At 39.3% G+C, this 19123-nt stretch overlaps 1 protein-coding gene across 2 annotated transcripts in view; it reads left to right on the forward strand.

Moving 5' to 3' along the window:
• Positions 1-241: 241 nt before the first annotated feature.
• The window catches only part of dclre1c (DNA cross-link repair 1C, PSO2 homolog), a 476875-nt gene continuing 457993 nt past the window's right edge, over positions 242-19123 (forward strand). The window contains exons 1-16 of one of the 2 annotated variants that reach the window (XR_014596382.1): positions 242-412; positions 1113-1164; positions 2478-2562; positions 2678-2737; positions 2836-2891; positions 4179-4280; positions 4659-4731; positions 4874-5014; positions 5611-5712; positions 5846-5982; positions 6111-6165; positions 6257-6345; positions 6679-6776; positions 7111-7206; positions 8071-8282; positions 9286-9901. Coding sequence is in view for 1 of the 2 variants with exons in the window: in XM_083999518.1 (XP_083855644.1) it covers positions 304-412; positions 1113-1164; positions 2478-2562; positions 2678-2737; positions 2836-2891; positions 4179-4280; positions 4659-4731; positions 4874-5014; positions 5611-5712; positions 5846-5982; positions 6111-6165; positions 6257-6345; positions 6679-6776; positions 7111-7206; positions 8071-8282; positions 9286-9819 (2001 nt within the window). In the remaining variant the exon portion in view is untranslated. Of the gene's footprint in view, positions 413-1112; positions 1165-2477; positions 2563-2677; positions 2738-2835; positions 2892-4178; positions 4281-4658; positions 4732-4873; positions 5015-5610; positions 5713-5845; positions 5983-6110; positions 6166-6256; positions 6346-6678; positions 6777-7110; positions 7207-8070; positions 8283-9285; positions 10237-19123 lie in introns of those variants that run through there. The other variant, XM_083999518.1, reaches the window with a different exon arrangement.

Genomic DNA, 19123 nt, shown 5'->3' on the forward strand with positions numbered 1-19123 from the left:
CTCTTTTGTGTTAATATTCGCGCTAAATGTGATGTGAAGTATTTAACAGGGAGCAGGAGTGAGTAGATTTCAGTTAAACCGTTTTGACACAAGATGGCGGCAACGCCCGCGAAATGAACTGTGGGGAAGGAAACCCGCAGAAGAGGAAGAAGCTCAACTCAGTGGGCGGGACAAAACGAAAACAAACACCGGCTGCAGCAGTGATGATAGCAGATAACAACACGTAACTTAGCGACACATTTTCTCGTCTAAAACATCCCATGACTTATCTAAGACGACACCGTCGGAAGGTTCGGATGAAGGATGAGTTCGTTTGCGGGTCGGATGAAGGAGTATCCGTGGATTTCCCTGGACCGGTTCGACAGGGAGAACCTCCATGCCCGGGCTTATTTCCTCTCCCACTGTCACAAAGGTGAGAAACTGCTGGAAGCTAAGCTAGCATCATCATCAGAAGTCTCCCTGTTAAGAACTTCAGACCTTAAAAACAATGTTTAAAGCAAAGAACAGCTCATTAAGTTACAAGAACATTTACACAACGTGTTCAAGCTGGAGGAAGAGGAACAACAGACTGAAGCTTGATTTTAAACATACATTTGCAAGGTTAAGCTTAAAACAAATGTGTATTCCTGTTGCAGGTGTAAAACTATGGCATTCACAAAGCAAGCAATTGAAAAGTTGTACAAGTAGGCTATGTCTCAGTTTAAGAAAAATGTTTAAAAAAAAGATAAGATAAGCGTCCACAAAAAAGAAGAAAGGGGAAAAAGAAAGGAAAGGATAGACGAGTGGTGTCCACTGCTATTTTGTTTGTTTTCTTGTCATTACTATGTTTCATCATCTTTAATATTTTGAAATAGAGTTTAATATTGGTGTTGATAGTAAGCCAATGTAATTATAACAACAGAGAGAGGCAGCTACGGTACTATAAGTTTTCTTCATCCTGCTCCTTTTCACATTGGTGACAATGTGTACATTATGTAAATATGTGCAACCATGTGTAGAATGTATACCATGAATGGAATAAATCAAAAATGAAATGAAATATAATAATATCTATATTTTTTATTCGGTCAGTGTTTAAAGTTCACACAAAGACGTGTTGTCACTGTCCACAGATCACATGAAGGGATTGAAAGGACCTCTGCTGAGGAGGAAGCTGCAGTTCAGGTTTGTTTCTCTGTTTTAACTGAATATATAACGTTAAAGTCAAAGTCAGTTAGTTAGTCAATTAGATTATTGTTAACATATTGACATCTCATCTCATGTCTGTATATATTTAAATGTAAGCAAGGCCGTGTGTGTAAAGAATAATAAAAATTATTGGACATGAAATGAGTCAGCATCTTAAAATATACTACAAGAAGGCTATGTTTTACAGTCAGCATTTGAATTACTCAGACACAATATAATTAAGTGTCAGATTTATTTGGCAAAAATAATAATATGGAATGAAAATACAAATTTTGTCATATACAGAGACAAATATGAGTGTGGAAGTCAGCACAATGATATTGTCTATATTTTGACTTTATACAGCACACTTTTGACTTGAATATCCTATAATCCTATGAGGATTTATTTTTCAGTCACTTCTGGTGGCCAACAGTGGATACAAACTATTAAATATTAAATATTCATGAAACAAAACAACAATAACATCCTTTCTCACACACACTACACTGCAGTGATGGTTTTCAAACAGAAGTGTGGAAAGTCAGAGAGAAACCAACGATTAGCTTATTGTTAACAGATTATTACACATGTTTGTCTTGAAACATGTGGGAGTTTGTGTCTGCCTGTGTAAAGAAAAATAAAGAAGAGGTGGTTGTGATAATAGGCTTGGTGAATAAAAAATAAAAAAATGTCACTAGAGAGTCAACATCTCAAAATATAACAAGAACTTTCAAAATAAAACGCCACGAGTCAGTCGATCTGAGTAGTTTTTTTTTTTTTTCAAATAATATATTTTAATAACTAAAACACAGACACAAATATTTGATCCATAACTGTTGTTATTCACCCAGTTTACATACAATAAAAGTGAAAAGTTGTAGATTGTTTTTTTACCTGTGAAATGTTGAGCTGTTGTGTCACAGGGTTAAAAATATTCAAGGCTATCTTGGACTTTCTGTGACACATTATAATTAAAAAGTACAAATAACTGCTCAAAATGTCAAATTTCTTTGGCAAAAAGAAATATTATGGAATAAAAGTATGTGTTTACAGAGACAAATATGAGTGTGGAGGTCAACACTATGAGATAATCGTCTATATTTTGATTTTATACTGCAAAATTCTGACTTAAATTTGGCTTTTGATTTCCTGTGAGGATTTATTTTACCATGATTCTCTTCCAGGATCCATTTACTTGTCTTTTTGTAAAGCTCTCAGTCAGGTCTGGTGGCCAAAAAACAGTGGATACAAACAAAACAAAACAACAATAAAGATCCTTTCTCTCTCTATCTCTGTTTTGTTTGCAGTCGTACGGTCCGACTCTACTGCTCCTTCGTGACCAAAGAGCTGCTGCTCAATAATCCTCGATACGGCTTCTGGGAGGATTACATCGTGAGTTCGCTGTCAGAAACATCCCATCACCTCCTACACTTCCTCTTCCACTGCCCTCGGGTGTTTTTGAGTCATTTGATGTTGTTGTAAAATAAATGAATGATGATGTGTTCAGGTCCCGTTGGAGCTGGAGAGTCCGACTCAGATTTCTCTGGTGGACGAAGCATCAGGAGAGGTGAAGCTGCAAACTTCCTCTCGTCTTTGGCTTTAATATGAGTTTGTGTGGTCGTATTTGTTTTAAACCATCGTGTGTGTTATGTTGTGTGTTCACAGAAAGAAGACGTCGTGGTGACGTTGCTCCCTGCAGGTCACTGCCCCGGCTCCGTGATGTGAGTTTAAACATCCGTTTAAATGTAATTGTAACTATTTAGTATAGAGCTGCAAAGATGAGTTGATGTTTCTTTCATGGTTTGATTCTTTTCTTTCCTGAACATGAGAGAAAACTGAATTTCTTTGGATTTTTAATAGGGATGCATGATAATTATCGGCGCGATATCATAACGAATAGACCAGATAAGATATAATATACTGTATATTTTTGTCAGCACTGCGGTGTGGGTGTTTTTTTTAATCAAGCCTCTCACTCCTACATGAGACCTGAACGGCCTGCAGTGAATGCTGCGTTCAAGTGGCCTCGGTATAATCGGAAAAACAACTTTCTGATTGAATAAATTCAATAAATTGAATAAATTCATCAGAATTTAATAAATTCATCAGAATACTCCTCATGTCGGAAAACAAGAGATCAACTCTGTCATAATTTTGGTAGTTGCCGACTTGATATCAACGTCTTATCCACAGTATTTTACCCATTACCCATGTTACACATAAACCATAGAAATATGAATAGGCCTATAAAAAGGTCTGAAGAACGGCTCACAAACCGGGAATTTCCGTCAACACGTGAACGCAGCAACAGAGAACATGACGGCGGTAATGTGGGACGGTAATAAAGAAGACAGTTAGCTGGATAGTTGTAATACATGTTCCAAGCAAGTTCCACAAGGAGTGAAAAATAGCGCAAGCTTTAATATTTCAAACCTGATCAGTCAGTAAATCCTGATGCAAAATATCTGCATCAGTTCTAGAGGCCTTTATTTCTATATAAGCAATGCACTTTATTTAAACAGATGTTCATTTCACATAACAAAAAGTATAGTTTGATGTCTTTTACCAAATGTTTGAAAGGCTTGCTAATAGAATATCGTCATTTAAAGAGTCAAAACTAGTATTGATGTTGTGATATATCCTACATCCTCACTAGTCTTTCTTATCTCCAGGTGTGTTGTCGGTATCGGCCTTTGGAAGCAGAAAGTTATGTTAAAAAGTTAGCGTGCATCCCTCGTTTGTACCTGTTGGTTTAAATGACAAAATGTCACGTCACTGTTTTCTATTCTTGACAGTTACATTGTGGCTTTAGTTGATCAATCAGCAGCCACAGATTCATCTATAATGAAAACAGTGTTGAGGTGTCACTGTCCTTTAACTTGAGTCGGATCAACACTGATCACCTACATATTGATAAATACATGATATAACAGCTGCAGACGGATGTGAAATCAGACGAAACATATGATTAAAAGCTATAAAAAGTGTGTGTGTTTGTGTGTGTGCAGGTTCCTCTTTGAAGGTTGTCATGGGAACGTGTTGTACACCGGAGACTTCAGGTTGGCAGCTGGCGACGCCTCCAGGATCGAACATCTGCACTCAGGCAGCAGGTCGGTGTCTGACGGTCGACCACTTCCTGTCCCCTTTCACAATAAAACGCCACGACTCAGTCCATCTAAAGGAGTTAGATGTTTTTGAGTTTTTTTAACGTTACATTTAACAACCAAAACTGGACACAATTTATTTTTAACGTTATATTTAACTATGGCACAAGAAATCTATGGTCTTCTGAGACTGTGATGCTGATTTAACAACAAAAAATAGACGGAAATATTTGTTTTTTTACATTATATTTAACAACAAAAACACAGAAACAAATATTTGATCCATAACTGTTGTTATTCACTAAGTTTAAATGAATAAAAGTAAAAAGTGAGAGATTGTTTTTACCTGTTAAATGTGTTTAGTTCCTCATCTCTGTGTCTCAGGGTTAAAGACATTCACAGCGTTTACCTCGACTCCACTTTCTACGACCCTCGCTTCTATCAGATCCCAACACGGGTCAGTTTTATTTTTCTAACAACATTTATTTCCTTAGAGTTTTCTTAAACAACAATGTTTATTATTTAAAACGTGTGTGTGTGTGTGTGTGTGTGTGTGTGTGTGTGTGTGTGTGTGTCTGTGTGTGTGTGTGTGTGTGTAGGAGGTGTGTCTGAACGGCATCTCCGAGCTCATCGGGAAGTGGATCGGTCAGAGTTCGTATCACGTCGTGTGGCTCAACTGCAAAGCGGCGTACGGATACGAGTACCTGTTCACCAACCTGGGGGAGGAGTTCAACACACAGGTGACCAATCAGACACCACCGTATCTCTGATGTCATCAGAGTCGACTGTAAACAGGAAGTGCTTCTTATAATGAGGCTGAACTGTGATGAATGACTAGTTTCTTTTCTTTTCTCCTTAGACGTTAGATGCTTTTAAAATAATACTGGGTTTTAAAGATGCCATTTCAATTGTCATGTATTCTCTTATCAAACATCTTTTACTACGACTTCCATCACAGGTCTTTTTACTCACTGTGTCCGAAACCACTCACTCATTCACTCCTCCCGACTCACTATTTCCTCAGTGACCTCAGTGGCAAAGAGGAGGTTTTCTGCCTCAGAATGACTTTATATCACTCACCAGAGTTATATTTAGAAGATTTAACCTTAACCAGTACTTTTTACCATTTGGAAAATGTGTAAAGGGCCATTGCAACACATAATTTGCAGTTTTACACCTGCAAAAAATTGATTCTAGCTCCTGGTGTTGCAGTGAAAAGGTTTTTCTGCCTCAAAATGACTTTATGTCACTCAGCAGAGTCACATTTCTCAGTTGCGGTTCCTTTTTTATTTACAAATCAATTCACATTATGTGTTTGTGTGTTTTTTTCCCACAGATCCATGTGAATCATCTGGACCAGTTCAAGAAGATGCCGGAGATCCTGAGCTACGTGACGACCGACCGCCGGACCCAGATCCACGCCTGTCGACACCCGAAGGTCCAACACACACACACACACACACACACACACACACACACACACACACACACACACACACTAGTATCCCTTAACGAAAAAGGAACCTTTATCTGATTTTCCTCTGTGTGTGTGCGCGTGTGTGTGTGTGCAGGATGAGGAGTTCTTCCAGGGCAACCGGTTGCCGTGCGGCTGCTCGGCGGCCGACGGGACTCCTCTCCGCATCATCAGCATCAAACCGTCGACCATGTGGTTCGGAGAGAGAACCAAGAAAACCAACGTGATCATAAAGTGAGACGCAGAAGATTCTGTCCAATTATTGATCGATCGGTTGGTTGATTGATTGATTGATTGATTGATTGGTTGGTTGATTGATTAATCAGTCAGTGTTAACGTGTCTGTTGTCGTTGTGGTGTCAGGACCGGGGCCAGTTCCTTCAGAGCCTGTTTCAGCTTCCACTCGTCGTACTCTGAGGTCGGAGAGCAGCCGCTGTATTGTTGTTTGATTGATTTGTGTGTGTGTGTTTGTTTCTTTGTTGTGACACTCTGCTCCTCTTCACTTCCAGCTCAGAGACTTCCTGTCGTACCTTCAACCGGTGAACGTCTATCCCAGCGTGATTCCTATCGGTCGAACTCTGACTCAGGTCACACAGATGTGAGTCGAGTTTGACTTCGTTTAAAACAAATTTTTCTGTGACGTTTGTGTCGCTTTTTAATACAAACATCTACCTTTATTCTGAAGGAGCTGTAACACAAACATCTACCTTTATTCTGAAGGAGCTTTAACACCAACATCTACCTTTATTCTGAAGGAGCTTTAACACAAACGTCTACCTTTATTTTGAAGGAGCTTTAACACAAACATCTACCTTTATTCTGAAGGAGCTTTAACACAAACATCTACCTTTATTTTGAAGGAGCTTTAACACAAACATCTACCTTTATTTTGAAGGAGCTTTAACACATTGACATCTCTGTGTGTGTTCAGGTTGAAGCTGATGTGCAGGAACCGCTCTGATCGTGCTGCTTTCATTTACGAACCTCTGGGAGTCCTCAAACGCAGCAGAGTGCAGCGACCTACATACGGTAACACACACACACACACACACACACACACACACACACACACACACACACACACACACACACACTAACAGGTGTTTTCTCCACAGCAGTAACCGTTTTACACCATTTGCTCCATGAAACATAAAGATAAAGTCGTGTGATGAACTTTATTCTATAACATCGCAAATATGAAAACAGGAAATAAACTTTATTAATTATTAAAAACTTAAACTATTCTTTCAGCTTCTCAAACATGAATATTTTCAGTTTTACATCAGAACAAAGTAAAGAATTCACATTATTCAAATATAAAGTTAATATGATGATTTAGATTTTGAACGTTCTGTGTTTTCAGACTCAGGAAGCAGCGACGACGGCGACAACGACCTGTTTGACGAACTGGCACCGGTGAAGAAGAAGAAGACGGGTCTGAACCAGGAAGTGACACAAGGTGAGGGAACATGGAGCAATAATCAATCCATGGTTGTGTCCGAAATCCCTCCCTCATTCCCTCCTCCCTACTCTCTATATAGTGAATTCAATATAGTGACTATATAGTGACTCACTGGTCAAATAAAAAAACACTTTCGGACACTACTCCGCCGCACAGTTAATGACGTATTACGTATTAAAACGTTCCGACCGCGATTGTAACGGCCAGTGCAGGTACCATGGATACAACCATGGTAACGGCCGGTGTAGAGGAGTAAAGCAATATATTAAGCGGTAATATATATATATTTAAGCATCAAAGATGTTCAATCAAACCCACATAGTTTGAAACAACATTCAAAACACACACAGCCAGTGTCACAACTAAGCATAACGTCCGCTAGCTTAATGCTAACGTTAATGTAAAACACCATAGACGGGCTAACAGAAATTAGCCTCGCTATCCAGAACCTGTGGTCAGTTTATAACACTTGTTAGGAAATTTGCTCTGACGTTTGTTTTGGGAGTCTGTGGAAACTGCGAACAGAAAACTCTGGCAGGCTGCTGCACTACTTCATTTATTTGGTAGCTACACCGGTCGTTCTGGGCCGGTGTGTTAACGGCGTCGCAATGCATGATGGGATATCTTGCTCCGGTTAGTGACCATCGGATGTTCACTACATTTCGCGGTGAATTGTGGGATAGATTCAGTGCACTATATAGTGACCATTAATAATCACTAAACATTCGGACACCACTACAAAATGGCCTGGTCACTAGATAGTGAGTAGGGGGGATTTCGGACACAGTGCATGAGTTGATTGATTGTGGTGATGTCACAGACGATCACATTAGCTTTGTTTTGTTGACTCGTCGTCTGCAGAGGGAACGGAGCGTCCTGAGGCGACGATGGTGACGGCGACGACGCCTCCAGCGGACGGCGACGCTGCGTCTGTTTCACACAACTACGTCGACTGCACCGAGTCCAACGGAGAAGAAGAAGAAGAAGAAGAGGAGGAGGAGGAGGAGAAGAAGGAGACAGAGGAGGTGAAGAAGGAGGGAGAGACGTGTAACGATCCCAGGGTTCCTACGCAGGTATGTAAAGTATGGAAAATGGAAGCTATTGTATGGAAATATATTTATCTTAATACTTATCTATATACGTATGTGAAGCCATATGGGTTAAAGGGATAGTTCAACATTTAGGCAAATTGGCCCATTGCCATAATCCCTATAGTCATAGCAGTAGGTTCGTTACCTTTAATTGTCGGTGCAAGCTGTTTTTAGAACGGTGGAGCAGAGCCGTGAGCTGCTCAGAGCTACGCTACGGAGGCTCATGGGATTTGATTGGTTTCCCTCACCAAACTCATCAAATACACAATCCAACAACTCCACAACGCTCTGGTGGACAAGTTGTGACCTGCACATTCACCACGCTATGAGATAATAACACAACGTTACCACACAGAGTTGTTTTAGAGGGAAATACAGAGACTGCTTGATGAAAAACTGTCCCTGAAGGCAACGTGCATCAGCAGTTTTGCATGAATTTCCCTCTAAAACAACTCTGTGTGGTAACGTTGTGTTATTATCTCATAGTGTGGTGAATGTGCAGGTCACAACTTGTCCACCAGAGCGTTGTGGAGTTGTTGGATTGTGTATTTGATGAGTTTGATGAGGGAAACCAAGAAATCCCATGAGCCTCTGTAGCGTAGCTCTGAGCAGCTCACGGCTCTGCTCCACCGTTCTAAAAATAGCTTGCACCGACAATTAAAGGCAACGAACCTACTGCTATGACTATAGGGATTATGGCAATGGGTCAACTTGCCAAAATGTTGAACTATTCCTTTAATTATTTTGTATGCGCTATTGTACTATCTATCTCCTGGAAATTATTCGGTGACATTATGGCATTCAAATTCAGAGTAATGAAAACAAACAATTTATTGCACAATTTATTTACATGATACACATCTAATTACTCACATGTCACAAATTATTTGACTTTTTTTTTTTTTTTTACGGAGAAGTCTGGAAATTATTAGAGTCTGGAAAACAGTATGGAATTTTGACATTGACATTTAATGACGATGTGTAGGAACGCTGCGATCCAAAGTGGGAGGATTTCTTCACCGCCGACGCGTTGACGGACAGCCAGAACAGCCAGAACAGCCAATCACAGTCCTGCTGCTCCAACATAAGCCCCGCCCCCTCCAGGCTGACGGGCTCGCAGTCGCCCGAGCTGTTCAGCGACGAAGAGGAGGAGGAGAAAGAGGAGGAAGAAGAGGAGCAGCAGGAGGAGTTCAGTCTGACGCTGTCTTCCTCCACTCACTCCTCCCAGAACCTCGACTCGTGTTTAGCCGACACGTTGATTCTCCCGCCGCCGCCGGAGAAGACGCACAACGCTGCCGCCGCCGCCGCCGCCGCCGCCTCGGGTTTGATTCTCCCGTCGGAGCTCTCCGACTCTCAGGCGTCGTCCGACTTCGACGTTCCCGCCACGCCGGAGTCGAAGGCGCCGCGAGCCGCCGAGCTGACGCCGCTGTACAGGAAGCTGGCGTCGGGAGAGGAGCTGGTCGTCAGGGCGGCAGGTCAGGGAGGTCACGGAGGTCACGGAGGTCAGGGCGCCGCGTGACGGAGACGCAGGGAAACACACAAGTCTGAAACAGCAGGAATAATATTAAAGGGATAGTAGCATTTTTTTAAAAAGTGGGGTTGTATTAGAGCACTGGAAAAGAGAGTAACAACACGCATTGGTCCAATGGAAGCGCCTCCTGGTGGAGGAATGTGGGTATTGCAAAAGAGCCCAAGAACTGACAACTCTGCATTGTTGGTGAATGAGCAAGTGTGGTATTTTCAATCATTTAAGGACATTTCTAGATCACCCACGTTAATAGCATCATTGAGGACCCTTTACAGATAAACATTAACACATAGGAGAGTAAAAAAAACAAAAAAAACAGTTGTCTACATTAATGTTTCAATCTAAATTTTGTAATAAACAAATTATAAGTATAATCTGATATGACCAAGACACCTAAAAACAAAAACACGGCCGTTTTCATCCATTTACAAGCAAGTGGGCAACACACATACATTGGAGTGAATGGGTTTTCTGGGCGCTTTTGCAATACCCATATCCTGCCACTAGGGGGGCAAAACCCTTAAACCCTTAAACCCTTAAACCCTTACCACGGGAGTCAATGGTGGTGTTGTTACTCTCTTTTCCAGTGCTCTAGGTTGTATGATCTCCAAATAGCCCCAAGTACTTTAATTGCAGTAGAAGACTCTCTGCACTCCTCCCGTTAGCAACGCCAGCCCATAATAGCCCTGCCCAGAGATTTACAACATACAGTGTTGTGAACAGACCCAAAGAAACGCCCTATTTTCGTGGCCTAAAAGAGGTTTTACCTGAAAAAAAATACACAGTTCCATTGTTCACTATAATATAATGTTTTCCAGCCCTTCAAAGTGCAGGAAAAACACAGTTTTTATTTGGACCTAACCAACTGCTGATCGGCGGGCGCTAACCCTGGGCGGAGGGATACGTGAGTTGGTTAGGTCCAAATAAAAACAGTGTTTTTCCTGCACTTTGAAGGGCTGGAAAAAATTATATTATAGCAAAAAAAAAATTTCAGGTAAAACCTCTTTTAGGCCGTGAAAATAGGCCGTTTCTTTGGGTCTGTTCACAACACTGTATCTAATCTCTGGGCAGGGCTATTATGGGCTGGTGTTGCTAATGGGAGGAGTGCAGAGAGTCTTCTACTGCAATTAAAGTACTTAGGGGCTATTTGTAGATCATACAACCCCACTTTTAAAAAAATGCTACTATCCCTTTAAACATCACAGAAATGATTCTCAACTTTGTCCTCAACATTGTGACAGTAAAATGAGAATAAATTTAAGTTATAACGACAAGAATATTTGAGATAATTCTCGTTAAATTCTGACTTTTGAACACGACGTTCAATTTATCATTTCATTTGCTGCTTCTTTAATCTTTTATTTTGGTTATTTGATTTATAGATTTATATCTTTACATTCCTGATGTTTTCATCTCTGTAGGAGGAAACAGTGACAATAAAGTTTAATTTGACTTTCTTCACCTTCAAAATAAAACATCCTGTTCCTCCTAAATTGGATATATATAAAGTTGAATTTTGTTATGACGAATATTCTGACTTTACTGTAGTGAAATTAGAAAGTCGGAATTTAATTGAAGTAAAATTAAAAATAAATTTGTCACATTATTACGAGGATAAAATCTTAATTTTACAAGAAAAAGTTGTGATTTTATAGATTCCTCTATAAAATTCAGACTTTAAGTTGAAACTTTACAGGAGTAAAGTTGAGAATATTTTCTTAATAGTTAAGATATGACGTCACATCATTGTGAGAGTGAAGTTGAGAGTTATTTTTGTAAGATCACAACTTATCTGGACTTTATTCTAGTAAAGTTACGACTTTAAGATTAAAAACAGTTTCATGAGAATAAAGTCTCTTTTCTCATAAATTTAAGACTTTAAATTCAGAATAAAATCTTAGTTTTTCAGGAATGAAGTTGACATTTTTCACTCAGTGATTCTGATCCTGTCATAGTTCAACACTGTTCATTAATAATAATAATTAATACTAATAATAGTTTGACAGTTTTGCTCTAGTTTGAGTTTACCTCCTCTATATGACCTCACTATGACCTCACTGTGATGTCATCGACATCTGCAGCTGCCGTTTCCTGTTTGCTCCTCCAAACCACAGACTCTGCACTTTACACTACGCTGCCATACTTTACATTCCCTCTGTACGTTGATGCAGCTGCTCCTCCGTTGCCACGGTAACCACGGTATCCCTGTTTGACAGTTTGTGGTTTTTGTTTTTTATTTTAAATTTTCCTCTGAACGTTGAAGAACTGATGTTGAGTTGATTAAATGAATGAAATTAAATTATTTTCTAATTAAACAACAGATGATTGTGTTTGTTTGGACCGACACACACACTCAGTCTCCAGAGCAAACAGGAGCATCAACATCAACACGCTGCGTTCAAAGACTCTACGGAGACGACGACCTCCTTACCTCAGCAGGTCGTAAACAAACAAACCAACCAGCCAATCACAGGTGAGCTCAGTGTCACGTGACCTCACCTGCATCAACTCCACTCATCATTTAGCTGTTGCATTAAGTTGGGACACTACAGGTGAATAGGGTAAAAATGTAAACTAACAGAATTCATCATGAAACTTCCCAAGTTTATCACTCACTTTAAGACAAATATTTTTTGTATTGCAAGTTTTGTCTAATTTTATGTTTAAATATGTAAATTAGGCAATATCTAATGAAATATGTGCTAATTTTCATACATTTCCAGAACAGAAATCTGAACAATGGATAAAGCTACTTTCAAAATTCTTGTTGTATTTTGTATCACTTTGTAAATGAGAAAATACTGTCACCAGCCTTAAAAAAATCTAATTTCTCCATGTTTTTAGGAATAAAATGTTGTATAAATGAGGCTGTGAATGATATATCAACAATCCCCTCTGTAAAAACCTCCAGGATATAGAAAGGGATCAAACTGGAAGGTTTGGTGTCTGTAAGTGCTGCTGAAGTGGAGATTTGAGGAAAAAATATTTTTGAGAAAACGGCCTTTTATTGTAAAATTACATAGATTGTTAATGTAAATCGTTCTTTTATGATTTGTTGCTGAAAGGAAATGACCATTCTCAGAGCTTTCATAATTGTTCAGGAGAGAGAGCTTCACAATGATACCAGACAAAAGAGACAAAATTAAGTAAAATAAAAACCTTAATGTGGATTTTCTACCATTTCATTCAACTTTTCTGAAAGAAGACATGTTAAGGAAGAAAAACAGCCCAAAATCTCAAAATTGATCAGTGCATGAAAAAACAGTGTTAAATCTGTAAACCACTGCTCACCTTCATCTGTAGGAGGAGTTAGTCTTCTTCTTCTTCCTGGACAAACTCCTCACTCTCCTGCAGACACAAATAAACATCGTCCAGCTGTTAAACTGCCTCCTGCTGGAAACATCTGGAGTTTGATCAGATATTGATTATTTCATGATCAGTTTTTATTCTGTCTGTACCAAAATGTATCGTTTTCTGTTTTTCTGACTTAAAGCAGATATCAGTGGAATGTTTTTGTTAATATAAGTCCTAAATAGTCCTATTTTCCGTCAGCAATCACTTACATGAAGTATTTCAGCCTAAACACGAGTCTCTCCGTCACTCTGCTCTGCTGTAACCCGAGGAGAAAATTTTCCTTGTGGGATACAAGTGTTATCCAATGAGGAGAGAGAACGGCATGAAGGGCTGTGTGTGCAGCCAAGGGATGCGCGTGAATGTGGTGACGTAGCACGAGGACCAATTGATGCCTGACAAGGGCGGGGGCTGCTAACTCATGGTGCGTTCAAAGAAACTCGTACTTTGTGTTTTTCCTTCCTGTGAAGTCATACCAGTTCGATCTGGTACGAGTTCACGGGTCGGAAGTTACGAGTGGCCGTTATAGGGAACTTTCACAGACAACAGGATGGTAAAAACACGAGCTACGGGTTACCTGGAACGCTACCAAGTCGTAGTTGTGACTTGAAGCTGTAACTTACGGTTTCAAAAGCCTGCCTTGAACGCAGCATTAGCCGAAACGGCCGTGAAGCTGATATCTGCTTTAACAAGATTTCAAAATCCCGATACAGATGAAAAATATTCATTAAATAAATCAGTTTATTGAAGAAATCCAGTTTTTGACCAACTTTAGAAATAAAACCTACAACATTTGAGGTGACTGTTGAATATACTGTATATTAGCAGCTGTGGGGCTTTTATTTTGAAGAATGTGAGAGAAAAACACAGTTTATCTAAATAGTTTTAACCTTTTTCTCTCAATGACTTTTTAAAAATGTTTTTCCTTTATTTCATTTTTCTCTGTTCAGACACAAACTAAACTGAACAGAATTGATCTTTTATTATTGGAAAACTCAACTTTTCCTTTAAATTATGTGGGATTTAAAAAACTTAAATCAGTTCAGGGAGCGATGAATAAAAAAACCGACTGAAATCAAATCGATATTTTAACAATATGAACTATTTATTTCATATTCATATTCCAATTAACATGAATTAAACATAAATATGAATTATTTAATATAAATGTCACCAAAAACTGAACATGTTTTGATTTTTCTCTTCGTGTGAAAAACACTGATGATGTTTTAACTGCTGACACACACACAGAGCTCATTAATGAACACACACACACACACACACACACACACACACACACACACACACACACACACACACACACACACACACACACACACACACACAGCTCATTAATGAACACACACACACACACACACACCTGGCTGTTCATTAAATCACAGTCCGTTCCCCCACAGCGGCGTCCTGAGGGAAGACGCGTCTCTGCTGCTCTCTGTGGACGACACGTCATTAACACACACACACACACACACACACACACACACACACACACACACACACACACACACACACACACACACACACACACACACACACACACATAAACACACACACACACACACACACTGAGGTCATAGGACAAACAAACAGTGAGTGATCAGTGTTTTCTTGTTGTCTTTCTCCCAGGCTCTCGTGACCCTGGAGACGCAACAGGAAGCTGAAGCTGTGTGTGTGTGTGTGTGTGTGTGTGTGCGTGTGTGTGTGTGTGTGTGTGTGTGTGTGTGCGTGTGTGTGTGTGTGTGTGTGTGTGTGTGTTACCTCTCAATGATCCGATCTGTACTTGAGGAACGTTGTTCAGATCTGTTGGTAAACCCACATACACACCTCCGTAGTTTCTGAGGACACACACACACACACACACATTAATAAATTAAAGGATAATTACCGGGGTTTTTTTACAATCTGGACCTCATTTCTAGCATAAAATACGATAATTTCCTCCCCCAGATAACTTTGGTGTCATTACAAGTGGTTGTCACCGCGTATATCCGTATAATGGAGTCTACAGGGCAGCAGAATGCAGCCTCTAAATAACACATTATCTGCAGAGAAACTCCTTCATTTCACCAATATTTAGTTCTGATAGGCTAGTGCTATTCCCCTCTGAGTCCGGGGTTAGCTGTTATCAACATCCAGGGTCTGTAGGTTGTTGCTACCGCTAATGCTATATACGGTCCATTTCTGCGTGTTTTTCCGACTTGTCAGAAGAAAATGAGCAGCTGGACGAAGTTCAGCTTCTTCCTCTCCTCAACCTGGACTCACTAAAGCTCCGGCTAGTTGAGATAAAAATGGACCCGAATGCCGAAGCGGAATGATTATTATCAGAATGAGCCGCGCTGTGTGGCGCTCAGAGATGACATCATCCAGGTCAGAGGTCAGTAGGTCAACCTACAGACCCCGGATGTTGATAACAGCTAACCCCGGACTCAGAGGGGAATAGCACTAGCCTATCAGAACTAAATATTGGTGAAATGAAGGAGTTTCTCTGCAGATAATGTGTTATTTAGACCCTGTAGACTCCATTATACGGATACACGCAGCTCTCGGCTGGAGCTCATTTCATCACAACCACTTGTAATGACACCAAAGTTATCTGGGTGAGGAAATGATCGGATTTTATGCTGGAAATAAGGTCCAGAATGTAAAAAAAAAACTGTAATTATCCTTTAATTGATTGATTAATTAACGACATGTGACTCTGCTCTGAAAATCAGAAACGAGTGACTCACTTCCGTTTGTCGTCGTCGGTTAAAGACTCTTTTGATCTGTCAACACACACACACACACACACACACACACACACACACACACACACACACACACTGAAGTAAGTATCTAAATTGACATATAACATCAGAGAAAGGTCAAACAACACTGACATGTTGTGACATCAAAGTGTGTTTGAAACTGTGTGTGTGTCTGTGTGTGTGTAACATGTAGCCTACTCACTCCTTTACTGAAGACTCAGCTCCACCTGTGATCAATGACACAATAATCAATTAATTACGGTAATTAATTAATGTTGAACAATGAAAATTAGTCATTTTCATCTTTATTCTAATGATAATAATAATGATAACAATTATTATTATATTATATTATTATTATTAGTTCAACATTTTGTCAAATTGGCCCGTTGCCATAATCCCTATAGTCATAGCAGTAGGTTCGTTACCTTTAATTGTCGGTGCAAGCTATTTTTAGAACGGCGGAGCAGAGCCGTGAGCTGCTCAGAGCTACGCTACGGAGGCTCATGGGATTTCTCAGCTCACGGCTCTGCTCCACCGTTCTAAAAATATCTTGCACCGACAATTAAAGGTAACGAACCTACTGCTATGACTATAGGGATTATGGCAATGAGCCTATTTGTCAAAATGTTGAACTATCCCTTTAAAAAAATCAAAACAATAACGTTAAATTGGTCATCCTGTTTTTCAAAATAAGACTGGTTCACCAAAATAAAAGCCACATGTGTTTTCCATAAATTACAAACCAGTCATTAATCACTAATCAATACAGCAATTCATCATTAATTCAGGTTGTTGAATATTTTATAAAATGTCTCTCTTGAGCATTAATTAATGTTTCTATCTAAATTATAGATGATAGATAGATTATATCAATCCAGAGATGAACATTTATAGGTTTTAGACCAATTAGTACAGTAGTAGTTTAGCATGTGAAACAACTGATTTATAAATGATGAGGTAATTATTTAATAATCATTAACTGATGGTTTATCTTATATCTAATGATATAATTATTTTCCACAAGTAGAATAACATGACGTTCATTACAACAACACAACTTTGATCATTTTATATCCTGTTTCTTTCTTTATTAATTGAGTTTGATTATTGTTCTTCTGAAACACAGTGACAATAAAGTTCAATTTGACTTTCTTCACCTTCAAAATAAAACTTCCTGTTCCTCAAAGTCTCTGTTTTTTTTTTTTTTACTGAAACTTCAAACTTTCATCAAAAACACAAAAACAGAAACATTGAATGTGATGTTTCTCACCTCCTCCACTGCCGCTGCTGCTGCTGTTGATGTTGTTGTTGTTGTTTTTAGCTGCTGAAGAGTTTCCACATCCCATCGCTCTGAGGAAAAACAACCGGAGAAAGAAAAGAAAAGAAAAGAGGAGAAAGAGAAAAACGTCTTTTCTCTTCCTCTTTTTCTTCTCCTCTGTGTCGTCTGGAGCTGAGAGGAAGAGAGAGACGCCGAGGAAACGAGGGAGGAGAGAGAGAGAGAGAGAGAGAGAGAGAGAGAGGGAGGGAGAGTTCACCCCTGCTGTGTGTGTGTGTGTGTGTGTGTGTGTGTGTGTGTGTGTGTGTGTGTGTGTGTGGTGTGTGTGTGTGTGTGTGTGTGGTGGTTTTAAATCTCTGCACAGTTTGATCAAAGTCGACCAGAATCGATTTAATTAGAGGATTTGGAGCCAAACAGCTGATGAGGAGGAGGAGGGTGTTTGTGTGTGTGTGTGTGTGTGTGTGTGTGAGGGGTACAGGTGGAACACACACACACACACACACATTTGAGTTTGTCGACATGAACTAAAACTTTATTTAAAAGGTTGTGAAGAGACGAGTCGACAGGAAGTTTTATGAGTTCACACTGATTTCTGATAAAAAAAAAAAACTTTTAGCAATAAAATCACGTTTTGTTTCAACAATCAAGATTTTTCTTTTCCATCGTTAATGAATTTGAATGAAATTATTTTAAAATTTATGAAAATATGAAATTACTGTATGTGTTTTATTTTTGAAAAAGCAGCTTCAGATCTGACAGAACAAACATTAGGCCTATTATTATTATGTTATTGGAGCATAATAATAATATGCAGACCTTTGAATAAATAGCAACAAAATGTGATTAATTTGTGATTTAAATCACAAGTAAATATTTCAATCGATATCCAGCACAAATTTAAATCAAAAATTTTATTTGCTGATATTTTATTATTCTGTGCCCTTTGTATTTTGTATTCAATATTTCATATTTATAGCTGATTTATAGGATTATAGGCCTATATATAGGCTATACATACACCTATATATATATTTGATTTAAATACAAATCATATGTTTAGATACAGAGTGATGTCACTTTGTATCTAAACATATAAATGTATTTTTGCATCTTTGTAACTGAATCTAAGTGAGGAATGCAAAGAGGAAAAGCAAAGAAAAAGAAAAAAAAGCTCAGGTTCTGTTCTGTGATTGGTTGATAAGAACAGACTCTGTCTCCATGGCGACGCCGGTAAATGATGGGGAGTCGGCCAGCAGGAACCACTCAGGTACATTTTAATCACTTCCTCTGAGTCACACACACACACACGCACACGCACACACACACACACACACACACACACACACACACTGCATCACTGCAACAGGAAGTGAAGGTGTGAAGCAGCAGCTGCTCAGGTGATCACGTGACCACAGGTGAGTCATCACACAGTCTCCTGCTGTGATTGGTAACCATGGCAAGTAAATACCGTTTTACAACCGCAAAGCATCATGGGAAATGATCTGAAGTTGTTGTTTTTGTAGCTGAATCTCTGGTCTTTTTTTAACGTGCAGTTCCTCAGTGTGAACACCAGGGGGCGCTGATGTCACATATTTAACTCTTTACACTGATCAATGCATCTTGACTCAATATAATTATAATATTATTATATCATGTGTTCCCATTAATGTTTCTTTAGAAAGTTAAACTACTATAAACATATTTAAAGCAGAAGTAAGTGATATATTTGTGTTAATATAAGTCTTAAATAGTTATATCTTCCGACAGCAATCACTTACATAGAGTGTTTGGACTGAAACACGGGTCTGTCAGTCACTCTGCTCTGCTCTGAGCCGAGGAGAAAACATTTATCGTATCCTACAGTTTTTATCCAATGAGGAGAGAGAACGGCATGCAG

Source organism: Trachurus trachurus (assembly GCF_905171665.1).
Source record: "Trachurus trachurus genome assembly, chromosome: 23".
In the NCBI taxonomy this organism is placed as follows: Eukaryota; Metazoa; Chordata; class Actinopteri; order Carangiformes; family Carangidae; genus Trachurus; species Trachurus trachurus.